General features: G+C 40.9%; 1 protein-coding gene across 2 annotated transcripts in view; it reads right to left on the bottom strand.

Moving 5' to 3' along the window:
• plppr2b (phospholipid phosphatase related 2b) overlaps window positions 1–17,077 on the bottom strand; it is a 43,346-nt gene extending 26,269 nt beyond the window's left edge. For both annotated transcript variants that reach the window (XM_017722083.2, XM_017722082.2), the window contains exons 1-2: window positions 16,918–17,077; window positions 10,608–10,714 (exon numbers count right to left, since the gene is read on the bottom strand). In XM_017722083.2, the coding sequence (XP_017577572.1) occupies window positions 10,608–10,685 (78 nt within the window). In that variant the 5' untranslated portion in view covers window positions 10,686–10,714; window positions 16,918–17,077. The remainder of the gene's footprint in view (window positions 1–10,607; window positions 10,715–16,917) is intronic.
• Window positions 17,078–17,466: the final 389 nt, after the last annotated feature.

Here is a 17,466-nt window from a genome sequence, read left to right as displayed (position 1 = left end):
TCATTAACACTTCATTAATAATTCATAAGCAATCATATCACATTAATAAAGAGGGCAGACATGAGCTGTTCTATCTGATGAATATGAATGTGTGATGAAGCTGGCAGGTTTAGTGCTGACCGATGGAGACAAAGATCAATAAACATGAAAATCTGACCTTAAACAGTGTAAATGAATGACGGTTCAGCATCAGTCCGACAGCAGGTCACAGTGGCCTGTTTTACGTGTTGTAAATGCTTATTATCAAAAAATGTCAATGTGGTCAAATTGGCACACAGCAGCTCTGTCTCACTGTACTCTCTAATAAGCACAGACAGGGGCACATTTAACCAACTTGGGGGGGCTACAGGAGGTCTTGGGCCCTATAGGTGTAGTCTCACACACACCTCCAGCACTGCAATGTATCATCTCTCCATTACTACACAAACATATATGAAACTAAAGCAGGTTCTCTGTTGTATTTCCCGTCCCACCTTAAATGGTGCCACAATAACATTCTGACACCTGCACCATTTAAGGTGGAACAGAAAATTTGACCATGAAGCCTCACCAAACTGTGGGGTTTCACACCTGCCTTGCTTGGTATGGGTCATCAGACTTTTCAGTTTGAACCAAAACAGCAGGTGTAAATGATGCCACAGACCACAGTCTAGACCAAAGAACCAGGATTTGGTCCAGCTAAAAGAGGTGGTCTCTGTCTGGATCAAACAATCATGGTTCAGGTTGCCTGCAGAGTGAAAACACTTTTTAGATGGACTTTCGGACCAATTACAGGAAGCTGAGAACTACAGATCAGAGTGCTGTGATGTCGGTTATATGTGTTTATCGTCCTCTCTCGCCTCATTTTAGCACTATATGACACATTTGGCTTCATGTAATTAGCCAAAAAAAAAAAGCCTAGTCAAATGATGAGTAGCAAACCATGTTGCACAACACCATCAGTCGCATCACCCCGGCGAAAATTTCAGCACCCACAGCTTAAAACATATTGCGCGTCCCTGCTATGAAGCTTCTTCAAATTTAACTAGCTGGCTAATGTGAACATTGTTCACGTCATGCGCCAAATACTGAATAAAAATCAGTGTGTTCACAGTTTCTGATAGTGTTTTTAAAATGTAGCACTACTGGCTCTTTCACTCTGTATATCGGGGGTGTCAAACTCAACCACTAAAAGGGCCGAATTAAAAAATCTCAACTAATCCATCAGCCAAACAACGGTTACGTTTCTATTCCTTTTCAATTCATTTTCTGTTGTAACCCAAACTGGCCATTGTTTATTCAAAATATGTAAAAACGTCAGCAGTAAAATATAGGCACTTGGAGTAGACCATGAAATATTACATGAGTCCTTGAAATATTGAAAGTTAAAATAACCCCAGAAGCTTGGTTTTTTAAATTGCTTGAATTAGACACCTGGCGTTTCTTTGCTGCAAGTTCATTAATACTGAGCGAATGTTAGGTGTAAATGAAACTAATGCGTTTGGTGATTTGACTGAGTGGAATTGTGTAAAATTGAGGTGTAACCACTGTCCCATAAGCTGTAGTTGGGGTAGGAGAGTCAGAGTGCACATTTTGTAGCATTGCATGCTGGGGACTGTAGTGCAGTGCATTGTAAAACAGGCCAATATTAATAGAAAATTAAAACACTTTTGTGAGCCAGATAGGATTGGGCCTTGTGATTGACACATGGGCTGTTTATTATAGGTTTTGAATGAGATCTATTGTTTAAGGTTTTATCTGAAATCCTTTGCAGAATAAGAGCCCCGCCCACAAGACTGATATGATTGGCTTACATCTTATGAGGCCTGATATGATTGGCTAACAATTTGCGAGGTCTGATATGATTAACTAGCAACTTACATGGTCTGATATGACTGGCTAACAACTTACAACATGTAATGGCTGGGAGCGTTGAGGCGGACGCATGTGTGGAGAGAAGCGAGACGAAATCCAAAATCAGGGTCAGAACAGTCCATGGTCAGAGAGCCAATATGGAGAGCAGAAGGGACAGACATGGCAAACAAAGAACACAGAACTCCAAACAGGCCAGAAATAAACAAAACATACAAAAAACCAAAACAAAGAAGCACAAGGACAGGACTGGGAAGTAAACACAACACGAGCACACGGACAGGACTGGGAGGGGCCAATCATGACACAACATGTGTTATGATTGGCTAACAACTGAAACCCCCCTAAAGCTGGTATAGCAATGCCCATGTTTTCGTCTTTAACATTTAGTTAATAATTCTCTTTTATTTAATTCTGTTAAGTTAACATGTGGCAGCTGCACCAAGCCGTCACATGTAAATAGACAATTCAAATGTAGAGCCGTTTTAGCTTCAGGGCTTTCAGGGCTGAGAGATGATGTTCTAAGAAGTTCTACTGCACTTGTTTTTGGGGCCAGTATCATCAGCGCTTTGTGAATAAGAACGAGTTTTCCTTTAGTAGGACACTGGGGGCTATTCTTAGAATGACCACATCAGGTGGATACTATAGTGCACACAATGTAGAGTGGGAGAGAGTTAGAGAGAGAGAGGTTACAGAAGGACAGGAGTATGGTGTGAAAGTGGATCAACCGGTATGTTTCTAGAGTTGCCTGTTCACACACACACACACACACACACACACACACACACACACACACACACACACACACACACACACACACACACACAGCCAGGTGTGGCTGCCTCAAAAACACACAGCTTCACAGAAGAAGAAACCACACATGAGCCTCAACAGCTAAATCTTATATCAGCTGTGTGAGTGTTGAGTGTGTCACTCTTTACCTTTATTACAGCTCCCTTTCTTTTCAGGTGACTCACTTTCAGTTTCTTAGAAAATCTGCAGACACACCTCCAAAGTTCAGTCTTATGGCTCACTTTTGCTCAATGTTAAACACAGATTAGGACAGATGGATGTACATGAAACGGAGCAGTACCACTGGAAGCCATTGGGGGGCAGAGTAGCCAATAGTTCTTGTGAAATATGATGTCAGTTTCTCTCATTGGTATTATTAGCGTAAAGACTTCTCCGTCCCCATGTCGCAGAGTGTTTAACAACCTCACAGAGACCACAGACTACAGTGCTGCCTCTTTCATAGTTGGTACATTAGCTGTGCTCCAAAGCCTAGGCTGCAGCCGAGGTAATGCGGCTCATCGGTACGTCTGTCCTAGTAGTCTGATAGTCACACAAATGGAACCGTTCTAACGAGGCTGCATTGTGACGTCACCAGAAAGACCTGGCTCTTGCAATTGTGGCATGAAACTTGTGAGGGAACTGGTGAGAGAAACTGGAGGCTGTTGCATTGAGCTTGTTGGTAGTTAATACACCAGTGAGCTTATGTAGTACAATAAACTACATAGATACAAATACTTTCACTTTAATTAATCAATATTTTACACTTTAAGATGAATTCAAGGACGTGAACAACTTACTTTTTAAAACAAGCTCTGCTCCAATGGGATAGTTTGTGCAAATTTCATGGTGCTGTTTTTTTTCTTGGTGTTGTTAGAGCACTGAGTACTGTGGGTAACTGAAGGACACATCAGTTGTGTCCTCAAAATCACTGCATTTCTAGGCTGTGAACGAAGGGTCCTTCACTTTGGAATAGGCTTCTATGACGTAGTGGCTGAGAAATGAAGCCTACCTTGGCTGCAGCCTGGACTACTTTTATGGCCTCCTCCACTGTCGCCAGTGTTTGTTGATGTCAGAAACTTTTTTCTTTGCAACGTAAGTATGTGGGCAGTGTCGGTTACATCGTTTGAAATAGCCGTGCTCTTTTTTTCCTACATAAAGAGTAAACATGAGCCTTTAGAAGCTGTTTCATCAGTGATGTTGAGCTCTGGATTTTGGGGTTGCATCTTCACGTGGCATTGATTAACTTAAAAAACACTCAAAAGGCCATGTCACGAAACGCCAGCGCAGTGGATTACAGCAGACACAGGAGGGAGTGGACGAGAGCCACAAGCACAGCCCAAAGTAGGTGGGTATGGGGGGCATGGCGTGTGGCTAAAGCGAGCAGGCACGGACAAAGATCACAGTAGACTTCACTCCAATCATCCTCAAAGTTCCCTGCATAGTGAACTGCACAGTGTAATCAGATATTTTAAGGGCGATTCCAAACCGCAGGGAGTGAAACAGTTCTACTGCACAGAGAGTGAACAACAGTTTATCACTTCACAGGGAGCTGCAGGAAACTTTACCCATCAGTCATTACAGGTCTTCAGAAGATGCGTGTTTGATTATGATGCTTCTGGACATTCAGAATTAAGGTATTGCTCAACTGCACTTCCCTTAACCGACATTCCGTACTTGAGTGTGTAGGGAATATAACGGCACTGCTTAGGGAGCCTGTGGTCCCTGCATGCTTAGATTTTGCAGGCACATGTGGACATGATTAATGGTTGAATCAGGGAGCATTAATAATCAGGCCCATGCAGACCTGTAGTCAGAGCTGTTCACAGTGGTGGTGATAGGAACCAGACGTCCACCTCTAAAATCTCCCTCACAGAAAGTTATTACATGAAATAATTGTATACACACTGCGATTTGAGACGTTTTTGGCCAGAAACGTAAAATCTATTCATGAGGTAGAGGTACATGTAGGGAGTTGTAGCAAGTCCCAAAAAAGACTTCTTTACTACTCTACCATTATCAGTATTCCACAGCCTATAAAAACTTGTGTAGGTGCACTGGTCATTGTAGATAATGGAAAGAAGATGTCTGGTTCCTATCACTGAAGATAACCACAGCATCCACACACACACACACACACACACACACACACACACACACACACACACACACACACACACACACACATACACACACATACACACACACACACACACAGACATTCACTATAAATAACTGAGGAAATGAATAAGAAATCATCTACAGGGAGAAAATAGCGCAGAGCAAACCGCAAATCAATTGTGCATGAGAGTCAAAATCACACGAGTGGCACAAATCAGACCGAACACACCTCACTGAGCAGCTGCAGCTCCTGAGAGGAAGGAAACATTCACATTTCACAACATGAATATCAGTTAAAGCATGAAAACAGTTAACCTGTTCACTGTCGCCCCATTTCAGCCTGTAATGGAATACCCAAAGTAAACGGGGAGCTGTTCACACTGCTCTACAGTCATGATCCTGGTCTCGTTTGAAAGGAAACAGTCGGAATAGCTGCCTAAATGACTGACAGAGTGACAGAGTCTAGAATTTATTTCCTCCTGACTCAGATCTCTAAACTGAGCTCTGATTTTGGCCTGATCGTGGTTTGCAGGGTGCATTTTTGGCATCAGCGATCTGAGTGGTGACCTGGTAAACCAATCCTGGTAAACTGCTAAACCAATCATAAAGCTGAAGTCTAGTCTTTTATGGCTGCTGATAGACACAGACCTTAACCATCACTTCTATTTTCAAGGTGTTGAATGTGAAAGTAACAGACAACGCTGTTTGTAAACAGCTTGATGTTTTTCAGAGATGTTAGCTAGTGGAGTTTGAACCCAGTGAAGCTCAGCCGCATTTCTTTTGAGAGAGAGAGAGAGAGACGAGCAGCAGCTAAGGACGAAAGAGCTGAAAGGCTCTAGTGAAGAGAAGGACTGAACAATCTACTTCGCATAAGCCATGGAAAAGTGGCCAGCTTAACGTAGCGCTGGTTTTGTTTGGTTTATTTTGTGCATTTATTTGGGTGAATAAAGAAAAATGGCTGCTGCAATCCTGAACCCTGCCTCCAGCATCCTCCTTGAGCCCGTGGTAGCACATGCGGTGTTACAGTGCCATAAAATGGTTTTCGGAATCAAATCCTGAGATTTCCAGCTTTCTAATGGTGTATTGCAGCATCACTGCTGGATGACTGGACATGTAAAAATGAGATATAAAAAGTGAAGGCTTTGATAGAAGTGTGTTGGTACCGTTGCAGTGATCTAAAAAATGTAAAAGAAAATGACTTTACACCCGACATCCTTTGCACAACCTTTAACCCTAAAACCTGAGTCTATACTTATTTCCTTGTATCAAAATATTAATGAAAAAATATATTGTTGCTGTCATTTCAGTTCCACACAATCCTTTTAAACTAGTTCAGTATTACTCATTAAAGTGTCACTGCATTTACATACTTAAAAGTTGGGAATGTTTGTCCACCCCAGTCGCTGGTTTAGAGATATGATATTTTGCTCAAGCAGTGATGATATGCCAGTTGCGCTGTTGCCTTAATAAACTGTAAACGCTCTGATCTAATCAAACTGGTGAGCTTCAGAGCAGAGGAGTGCGTTCCAGAGCAACAATCAGGCTGCTGCTTTCTCCTCGTGTTAATGAGGGCGTGTTCAGAAAAGCCTGAGCTAGATTACAGTGCCGAGGGGGGAGAGAGATAAAGAGAGACAGAGAGAGAGAGAGAGAGAGAGAGAGAGGAGCAGATTAGAGCTCCAGTAAAGCCCTGAGAGCAGAAGAGAAACCCAAAGACAGAGATTTCACACATATTCACTGTGCAGATAACATCCAGCCTTCACTCTCCATCGCTCAACACTCCCCCTTGCTCTCTCTCTCAGCACTGAGATGTATACGAGCCATAATGAGGAGAGAGCAGAACAAGAGACCTTTTACCAACATATCCCATAATTAGATGCAAAAGAGGAACAAAGGATGGAGCGCCGCAGGGAACACCACATTAAGAGGAGCGCGAGGAGGAGCAAGAAAGCTCGGAATAGAATTACTATAAACAGCCTGTTCTCCACACAACATACCTGGTATCACCACTATCACTAACATAACAAACATCACTAATGTAACAAACATCACTAACATCACATAACATCACCAGCATAACCAACATATCTAACATGACCACGATCACTGACATTACAAACATTACTAACATCACCATCATCACTAACATATACATCACTAATATCACCATTATCACTAATATCACCATTATCACTGAGATTACAAACATTACTAACATCACCATAATCACTGACATTACAAACATTACTAGCATCGCCATCATCACTAACATAAACATCACTAATATCACCATTATCACTAATATCACCATTATCACTAACATTACAAACATTACTAACATCACCATTATGACTAACATAAACATCACTAATATCATCATTATCACTAACATAAATATCACTAATATCACCATAATCCCTAACATTACAAACATTGCTAACAACACTATCATCACTAACATAAACATCACTAATATCACCATTATCACTAACATTACAAACATTACTAACAACACCATCATCACTAACATAAACATCACTAATATCACCATTATCACTAACATTACAAACATTACCAACATCACCATTATCACTAACATAAACATCACTAATATCACCATTATCACTAACATTACAAACATCACCATCATCAGCATCACTAACATAAACATAACTAATATCACCAATATCACTAACATTACAAACATTACCAACATCACCAATATCACTAACATAAACATCACTAATATCACCATTATCACTAACATACACATCACTAATATCACCACTATCACTAACATTACAAACATTACCAACAACACCATCATCACTAACATAAACATCACTAATATCACCATCATCACTAACATAAACATCACTAATATCACCAATATCACTAACATTACAAACATTACCAACATCACCATTATCACTAACATAAACATCACTAAGATCACCATTATCACTAACATAAACATCACTAATATCACCATTATCACTAACATTACAAACATTACCAACATCACCATTATCACTAACATAAACATGACTAATATCACCATTATCACTAACATTACAAACATTACCAACATCACCAATATCACTAACATAAACATCACTAATATCACCATTATCACTAACATTACAAACATTACCAACATCACCATCATGACTAACATAACAACCATCACTAACATCATCATCACCACTAACCTTACCATTATCACGAACACTACCATCTGACTAATAACATCACTGACAAATGTAACATCACATCACTGTCACATCACCATCAACATGACTAACATCAACAATATCACCATCATGAAAGTCACTAACGTCATTAGCATTATCATTATCATTCTGTCACCATCATCACTATCACCATCACCAACAACACTAACATCATAAGCATCACTAACATCATCATCACCAATGTCATCATTAATATCACCATCAGTTTCCCACACCATCACTATTGCCAACGTCAAGACATCAACCTCGTAATCATTTACACCATCATCATAATCGTCACTATCACCAACATGACCAATTGCTCACATCAATAAGATCACTGTCATATACATTAGCAATGTCAATAACATTGACACCACTGCTAACACAACTAACGTCAATAACATTATCAGCGTCATAATTATTAAATCACCACCAACAATAGCAACATTGCTGCTCTTACAAAGATCACTAATACCACTATCACAAACATCACCAAAACTACATCATCATTGCCATTACTAACATAATCTGCTAAAATTTCTGGCTTTGTTAGTGTTTTGTAAGCACTGAGGGCTCATCGATTTCAATATTAACATAAATATCTCTCTGTCTGGGTTTAGTGATCAGAGCCAGAGATTAACTTTACTGATGTCTGAAACAGTGTAAATGCACAGTTGCACTGATACTAACATTTGGAAGTGAGTCCTAAAGCCTGAGCTGAAATCAAAGCTAGCAGAGATGTTAGCAAGGCCGCTGCTGTTCTGGGTCAGAGCCTCCTGCCCTCAGGGCCTGTTCCCCGCATGGCAGGCAATCAGAGAGTACACGCACTAACGTAGCGAAGAGATTAATTAGAGAGCTTAATTAAAAGCACTTCTGAGGCGGTCCTCTGAGTCACTGAGGGATTACAGAGAGAGAGAGAGAGAGAGAGATGACAGAGAGGAGGTGCAAAGGTAGAGAACTGAATGAGTTATATAATTTATAATGGAACAGAAATACGCTGTGACCGACATGCAGATACATCAACACAGTAAATGTAACGGTGTGATTGCAACAGCATGTCAGACAAACAGACACAGCGGGAAGACAGTGCTTAGAGTGATATGCCATTACATCTACAAAAACAGATAGATAATGCTGCTGTTTGTGTTCAAAATGCAGGTCATGAATTGGAGGTGATGCACATTACAGGCTATACAACATAACATGTCATGCCTCATTTGTGTACAGTTATATTTGATACTGTTAGCGAGTAATTAGAAGAATAAATAATAGAAATACAGTTTTTACAAGCATTTCTCCAATACATCACCAACATCACTATTGTCACCGTCACTGGCAGCATGATGATGACAAGCACAATCATTACCAACATTGCTAGCATCACTATCATTATCTACAGCAGAAACATCACAAATGTAATCAGTGTTGCAAACGTTCAATGACACTGCTAACATCACCGTAGCCACCATCCCTAACGTCACCTTTCCTGACATCATCCTTACCAAGATCACTGATATCACCATCACCAACTTCACTAACCACCAATGCACCAACATTACCAACACTACCATCATCTTTACTAACATCACAATCACTAACATCACTAAAATCACAATCAACAACATCATCTTTACTAACATCACCAACACACCAACATCACTAACATCACCAAAATTACTAACATCACCACCTATATCACTATCACCAACACTCTACCATCACTAATATCACTAACTTCACCATCACTAACATCACTAACATCACCAAAATTACTAACATCACCACCTATATCACTATCACCAACACTCTACCATCACTAATATCACTAACTTCACCATCACTAACATCACTAACATCACCAAAATTACTAACATCACCACCTATATCACTATCACCAACACTCTACCATCACTAATATCACTAACTTCACCATCACTAACATCACTAACATCACCAAAATTACTAACATCATCACCTATATCACTATCAGCAACACACCACCACCACCACTAACATCACTAACTTCACCATCAACAACATCACTAACATCAGCACCTATATTACTAACACCATCACCAATGCACCCACATCACTAATGTCTACACCAACGTCACTAACATTACTGTCATCACTAACATTACCATCACCAACATCACTAACATCATCACCTATATCACTAACACCATCACCAATGCACCCACATCACTAATGTCTACACCAACGTCACTAACATCACCAAAATTGCTAACATCATCACCTATATCACTAACACCATCACCAATGCACCCACATCACTAATGTCTACACCAACGTCACTAACATTACTGTCATCACTAACATTACCATCACCAACATCACTAACATCATCACCTATATCACTAACACCATCACCAATGCACCCACATCACTAACATCACCATTTCTAACATCACCAACATCTTTAACATGACTACCATCAACAAAGCCAACCTCACTAATATCACTATCACCATTGTTACCAACATCATCACTAATAAATAATAAATAGTAAAAGACAGAAATACAGTTTTTATAATGCATTTTCCAAAATTGGTGATTAGAAATGCTGAGCTTGCTGTATGGCCTTAAACTCACCTCCACGAAGAGAAAGCAGGGAACGATGTATTTGCTCTTCTTCAGTCCTCCTCTTCCTACCACCATTCTTCTGTCCATCCCTCTCCTCTGTCAGGGTTTCACAGACACTGTGCAAAAAGAGAAACAAGTCAGCTAATGTAATATTCTTCACTAAACCCTTAGATGTATAGAATTATTATTGTTGTTTTCCAATACTTTATATACCCAATTGCATGATTACATAACTAATTACATAGTTAGCTGCATAAATGACATTTACATTAAATTTACATTCTGTATGAACAGCATTTCTGCTTGTTATGACACCAAAAAGCTTCTATACAGAAAGTTATTACATTTTACAAGTTATTACAACCATATTATTACAATATGGTTATGAATACACTAATTGATGTCTGAGACAGTGTTTTATGACAGTTTTGAGAAGATGTTTGCCTAAAAATCCATTCATGGTGGGGGGATACATAATATGCATGGTGCTGTAAGGTGATTTTTCCATCATCAACATTCCATATAAAACTCAAAAGACACGTGTAGGTTCACTGGTCTATTTGGACAGTAAAAATGGCTATATTTATGTTGTAGTCATGACGACCCCTGGTTCATATCCCCACCACTGTAAACACATCTGAACCAATTTCACACCAATACACTCTGAATCACTCTGTTTACATCTCACATACTCATTTAGGGAAGAATCTCCCAGGCACTTTATCAGAAACCAATCATAGGAAGCACAAGGTGGGTGTTTCTAATAAAGTGGCCAGTTAGTGGAAGCACAAGGTGGGTGTTTCTAATAAAGTGGCCAGTTAGTGGAAGCACAAGGTAGAGAGAGAGAGAGAGAGAGAGAGAGAGTGAGGGAGAGAGAGAGAGAGAGAGAGAGAGAGAGGGAGAGAGGGGGAGAGAGAGAGAGAGAGAGAATGAGAGAGAGAGAGAGAGAGAGAGAGAGGGGGGGAGAGAGAGAGAGAGAGAGAGAGAGAGAGAGAGAGGGAGAGAGAGAGAGAGAGGGGGAGAGAGAGAGAGAGAGAGAGAGGGGGAGAGAGAGAGAGAGAGAGAGAGAGAGGGGGGGAGAGAGAGAGAGCGAGAGAGAGGGAGAGAGAGAGAGAGATATAGAGGGGGAGAGAGAGAGAGAGAAAGAGAGAGAGAGCGAGAGAGAGAGAGCGCGAGAGAGAGAGAGAGAGAGAGAGAGAGAGAGAGAGGGGGAGAGAGGGAGGGAGAGAGAGTGAGAGAGAGAGAGGGGAGAGAGAGAGAGAGAGGGAGGGAGAGAGAGCGAGAGAGGGGGGAGAGAGAGAGCGAGAGAAAGAGAGAGCGCGAGAGGGAGCGAGCGAGAGAGGGAGAGAGGGAGCGAGAGAGAGGGGGAGAGAGAGAGAGAGAGATCGAGAGAGAGAGAGAGAGAGAGAGCGAGAGCGAGTGAGAGCGAGAGCGAGAGAGAGAGGGGGGGGAGAGAGAGAGAGAGAGAGAGAGATATGAATAAGGCAAGAGGCAGTAAAGAAGCCTGCAGCTGTCATCATTTATGCTCAACAGCTTCTGATGGACAAAACAGAGATCAAGCTGTAAGATCAGCCTGAACTGAAGCCCCACTAGAGGATGTGCAGTGAGAACTGCCTCTCAGTGATGTCTTACAGGTTTGTCAGCACTGGAGGGCGCTCAAGAGAGAGCCTAATATGAATGGGTCCCTATTGAGCTTTTGTACAAAATTATAGTTTGTGCTTGTTCAATCAACCAATCAGCACTCTGTAGCAGTACTGCTAACGAATCAATCAGTGACCAGTAGCACTAAAGCTAACCAGTCAGTGATCAGTAGCATTAATGCTAACCAATCAGTGCTCACTAACAGTAATGTTAACCAATCAGTGCTCAGAAGCAGTTATGCTAAAGCCTTTTTATTCAGTGATGTTGCCAAGACACATCTCAGAGTAAAGTGACAGTACTTTTTCTATTAAATGTAAAACATATTTTTTATTCCAGGGTCCAAACACAACACCAGGTATTTACCCTATCTTACCCTACTTGTGACAGCTTGTGTGCTTCTGACTAAAGTACATGCTGTAGATATAAATAATATGAACCAAAAGCTTTTTTATGATGTTTTATTCACCGTTTTTCTTCTTTTGGGAATAACAATAAATTATTATTATAAATGATAAATTATTGAATTATGAATAATACTGTAATTATCTATTTACTGTCATTTCTGGTTAGAGGATTACTTTGAGATTTGCTATGCAAATATGAGACCATCTGTATGTTCATTTTTACCCCAACGTCCCACAGCTTTCTCAGCTCCATCTGGAGTCATCTATGTTTGTCTGAATTATATTAGAATCAAACTAGAATTATACATTTTACATTTTAAATTCAAATCAAAACATTTGAACCTTTTCGTATTTTCAAACAAATTATAACCCCGTTTCCAAAAAAGGGGACAAAACAGAATTCAATGATGTGCAAATAAGTCCTACGTTTTATGAAAATGACACAAAGGCAACAAATCAATGAAACGGGCAGCCAGTATTTGTTCCTTGCATACAGAGATTTCTCTGGATTCTCTGAATCTTTTAATGATATTACGTACTGCGGATGATGAGTTCCCTACTTTTTGGGAAATGTGGTTATATTATTTATGTTTTTTTTTTTTTACTCAGTTCTCCCCTTCAGTCGTATCCAGTTCCCACCTGTTAGGTAGGCCTATATTACAAAGCTAGGAGGATGAAGGCTAGAATGAGCTTCCTCCAGGACATTTGAAGCTCCACCACACCTTTACAAACTGTACACACACAGTGTTGGAAATATCCTACTACACACTGCTCGTGTACTGATTCTGCCCAAAAGCAGTGAGCGACCATTGTTCTCTCAATTACACCAAAGAGACCCGAGTGGTGTTCTGCTCTGGCCAGAGCTGTCTCCGTGATATAATCCAAAACTGAAGATACACATGTTCCCTCTGCTGGTCTTGAGGTGGTTTGGTTACTTTACTTTTGTTAATTTTCTGAATAACGTTGATAAAACAACAACTCAGCTGAACAATCTGCTCAGTATCAGGTTCTCAGGCTCCACACTGATTATCATTCAGTCAGACGAGCTGATATTACCAACTATATGTGTAATGAAATGACTCGCAAACGGAGGAAACCAGGTGTGTTTGAAAACCACACAGGTTTACCACACTGACTAACCATGACATTTTATTTCTGGCTTTGGAGACGAGTAGAAAACCCCAACCTGCCCTCTGTCATGGTATATGGTGTATTTTAAGTCGCAGAGGTTCATCTCACCAAACACCAAAATATATGCTGAAAAGCAGCTAGCAACAGTTGGAGGGCTGAGAAAAATGGGGTGGGTCTTGAGATGGCCTGACTGGCCCAGTCTCTGATGATAGCAGGCTAGTCCCGCCCCTTTTCTTTAATACAGCACACAGATTGTGTTGTGTACTGGATACAGTGCTATACACCACTGATGAAGAGTGTACAGTATATACTGACGCAGTACTCAGTCTGCTTTTTTGAATGTCACTCAAGCTCAACACGCTTGGAGGAGAACACTAATTGCTAATTCGTTTAGGTCAACTAATAGATACTCATGCTGGACCACTCTCCCCACCCACAGAAAGAGAGAGGACAGTCATGATCTCTAAGATGCTTGGTTATCTGCTCTTCACATGACGCTCACAGGTTTCATATCAAAACGCTCCGTTGTCTTCATTGACTTTCCAAAACCACTGCAGCAACTTCAACAGCTGTAAACTCTCTGCAAGCCATTTCAAATGTGTCTCCAATGTGGACTGAATGAAGAACGAAGGGTTTCTAATGTGATTGGAACCTATAATGTGTCTGTATCTCTGTGATGATCCAGCTTAGAAACACAGCTCAAACATTTCCATTCCATCTTATCATGAGATCACATGTGACTCTGGAGTCATGAGCCTATGAAGAGGAGCTGAAATACACGTCATCTGCCTCTCACCACGTGGAGCTGGTGGATTTGCGTTTCCGTCTACATTCTGTATGAAACTGACCAATGGACACTCAGGAAATCACTAAGGACTGACCCATTAAACTGGAAACCCTTCATACTTCATTCAGTCCACATTGAAGACACATGTGAAATGGTGTGCAGAGAGTTTACAGCTGCTGAAATTGCTGCAGCGGTTTTGGAAACCAGTGATGAAGATAAAGGAGCATTTTCATAGGAAACATATGAGTATCATGTTATATGAAGAGCCTTTTAAAGAGAATCAAAGAACAAATTAGACCCCAGAGGGTTAATGACTTTGGGATACTCAGTGGTATTCGTTTGTACTGCCCTAGTTACAGCAGCGATGTCAGATCTGCAATGCAAGGATTTTATATTATTGAAAACGATGGAATGTTTAAATGATGACTGTGAACATGGAGGAATTCCAACAAACCCACTGTTAACACTACACTACGGAGAGAGAGAAAACTGGAAAAGAAAAACTTTTTAAGAAGATTCATAGAGGCTGAGTGTACTTAGGGTAAGTGCTGTGTTTGGGTTGGAGATGAAGATCAAGTTAAAGTGTCAGAGACAGACAGAGGCGGTTACTCTGCAGCGCTGCATCATTAAACACAATTACAATGAGGGATCACATTAGCCTGATAATGCAGTGATGTCAGAACACAGTTTCGCTGAGCCAGACATGATGTCAAATGCACATCTGGGGATGATTTGTTAAACTTTTGGTGCTGGGCTGCCACTAAAGGTCCATTGGCCAGGGGTGTCCAAACCTTTTTCAAAGTGGGCCATCGTACTTTGTCAAAATACCTAAGAGCAAAAATATTATTCACAAATGACATGAACTATTACGTTTTAAAATATTAGTGCATAGAGGACATTGGTAAACACATTATGAGGAACCAAAACAATTTGCCCACATGAATAAAGCTATTTTCACGAGGAATATTAAGAATTTCGAAAACGGAGCTGAGATTGTTCTGAACATTTTTAAATATAACATGTGGGTATCATGTCACATGTAAGAGTCTTTAAAGGCACATTTAACATTTAAGGATATATGCAAAAATCAAGAAAATGCCCTCAGACCCCAGAGGGTTAAGTACCGATGACATCTACAGTACTCTCAGAAAGGATATTGTGAGATAATTTATCACAATAATGATGAAGTATCATCACATTACCCACCCCTAGATATGCCCTTTCTAAATCTCACCCCCAAGTTCCGGGAGTTCGTTCTTTAACAAAATAATGGTTCTTACAAAAGCACATGAGCCAAACAGGTGGGTGTATTGCGCTGCTCATATGTCAATTACAAAGTTGCGTCTCAACCTCATAGAAGTTCGTAACAGATACATTGCTAGTCTGGCCACACCCACCATCACAGAGCATCAGTAGATTGTGTTCATGTTCAGAAAATCTGCCCCGTGTGCCCATTACCTTTACAGAAAAATCACATGGCAAGTGTCTAGAAACTTAGTGATCAGATGTAAACATGTGAAAAATTATGCATCACATAATATGTGATCAAATGTGGCATGCCCTGAAATGGCCCGCGATTGCATTTTTCCACGTGATAGCAAGCTCTTCCACATGTGATTACACAATTTTCATGCCACATGCTCACAAAATGCAAAGGCAAGTCACACATTTTTCATGCGCCATCACAGTTTTTACATGTCAAATATCCGTCCACATGTAATTAGGTATTTTTCACAATTGATCACACATTTTTCACTTAGTCATTTTTGCATGTGGTCACACGCTTTTCCGCATTTTTAACGTGATACTTTTTTCACAAGTGTGTGGAAAATAACGTGTCATGTGATTATTCATATGTGAGGTATGTGTTTTATCAGTTAGGATTAGCATTAGTATTAGCAAGGTTTTAGGTGAGTGAAGAGTTACTGCAGCATTACAATATAAAACACACACACACACACACACACACACACACACACACACACACACACACACACACACACACACACACACACACACACACACACACACACACACACACACACACACTCACATGCACACATTCATGCTTAGCTTCACTTAGTGCACCAACAGATTCACACACACACACACACACACACACACACACACACACACACACACACACACACACACACTCACATGCACACATTCATGCTTAGCTTCACTTAGTGCACCAACAGATTCACACACACACACACACACACACACTGATGTTTTTGTGGCTCTAACCTGTTTTAATCACAGCTCACCATACAATATAAACACTACAGGGACAGAGAGAGACAGAGAGAGAGAGAGAGAGAGAGAGAGAGAGAGAGAGAGAGAGAGCTCTTACCTATGTTCGATCAGACGCTCTGACGAGAGTGCAGCTACATCACACACATTCTCACACGCACTCACACACACCTCCGGGCAGAAACGAACAGCAGTTCAGCTCCGAGAGTGCAGAACAAACACTCACTATACTCACTCTACCTCTGGCTCTCTCTCTTTATCTCACTCTGCCCCTCTTGCTCTCTCCCTCCCCTCTCTCCTCCTCGCTCCACTCTCTCTCTTTCTCCCTCTGCCCTCTCTCTGTCTCTCTCTCTCTCTCTCTCTGTCTTCCCTCCCTCTACTCTCACGCTCTCTGCTTTCTCTATCTCTCTTTATCCCTCCCTTTGCACTCTCGCTCTCCCTCTGCTCGCTCGCTCTCTCTCTATCTGCTTCTCTTTATACTCTCTTTACTCTCTCTCCACTCTCTCCTATTGCTCTTTCTCACTCTGTCCCTCTCTCTTATTCTCTTTCTCTGACAGCAGTGACACGCCTGTCCTCGGATCAGAGAGGCGTATACACTGGAGGAGCAAAAGAACTGATGGATCAGACAGAGAGAGAGAGAGAGAGAGAG

This window comes from Pygocentrus nattereri, chromosome 30 (assembly GCF_015220715.1).
Source record: "Pygocentrus nattereri isolate fPygNat1 chromosome 30, fPygNat1.pri, whole genome shotgun sequence".
Classification (NCBI taxonomy): domain Eukaryota; kingdom Metazoa; phylum Chordata; class Actinopteri; order Characiformes; family Serrasalmidae; genus Pygocentrus; species Pygocentrus nattereri.
This window is presented reverse-complemented; position numbering and strand designations above follow the sequence as displayed.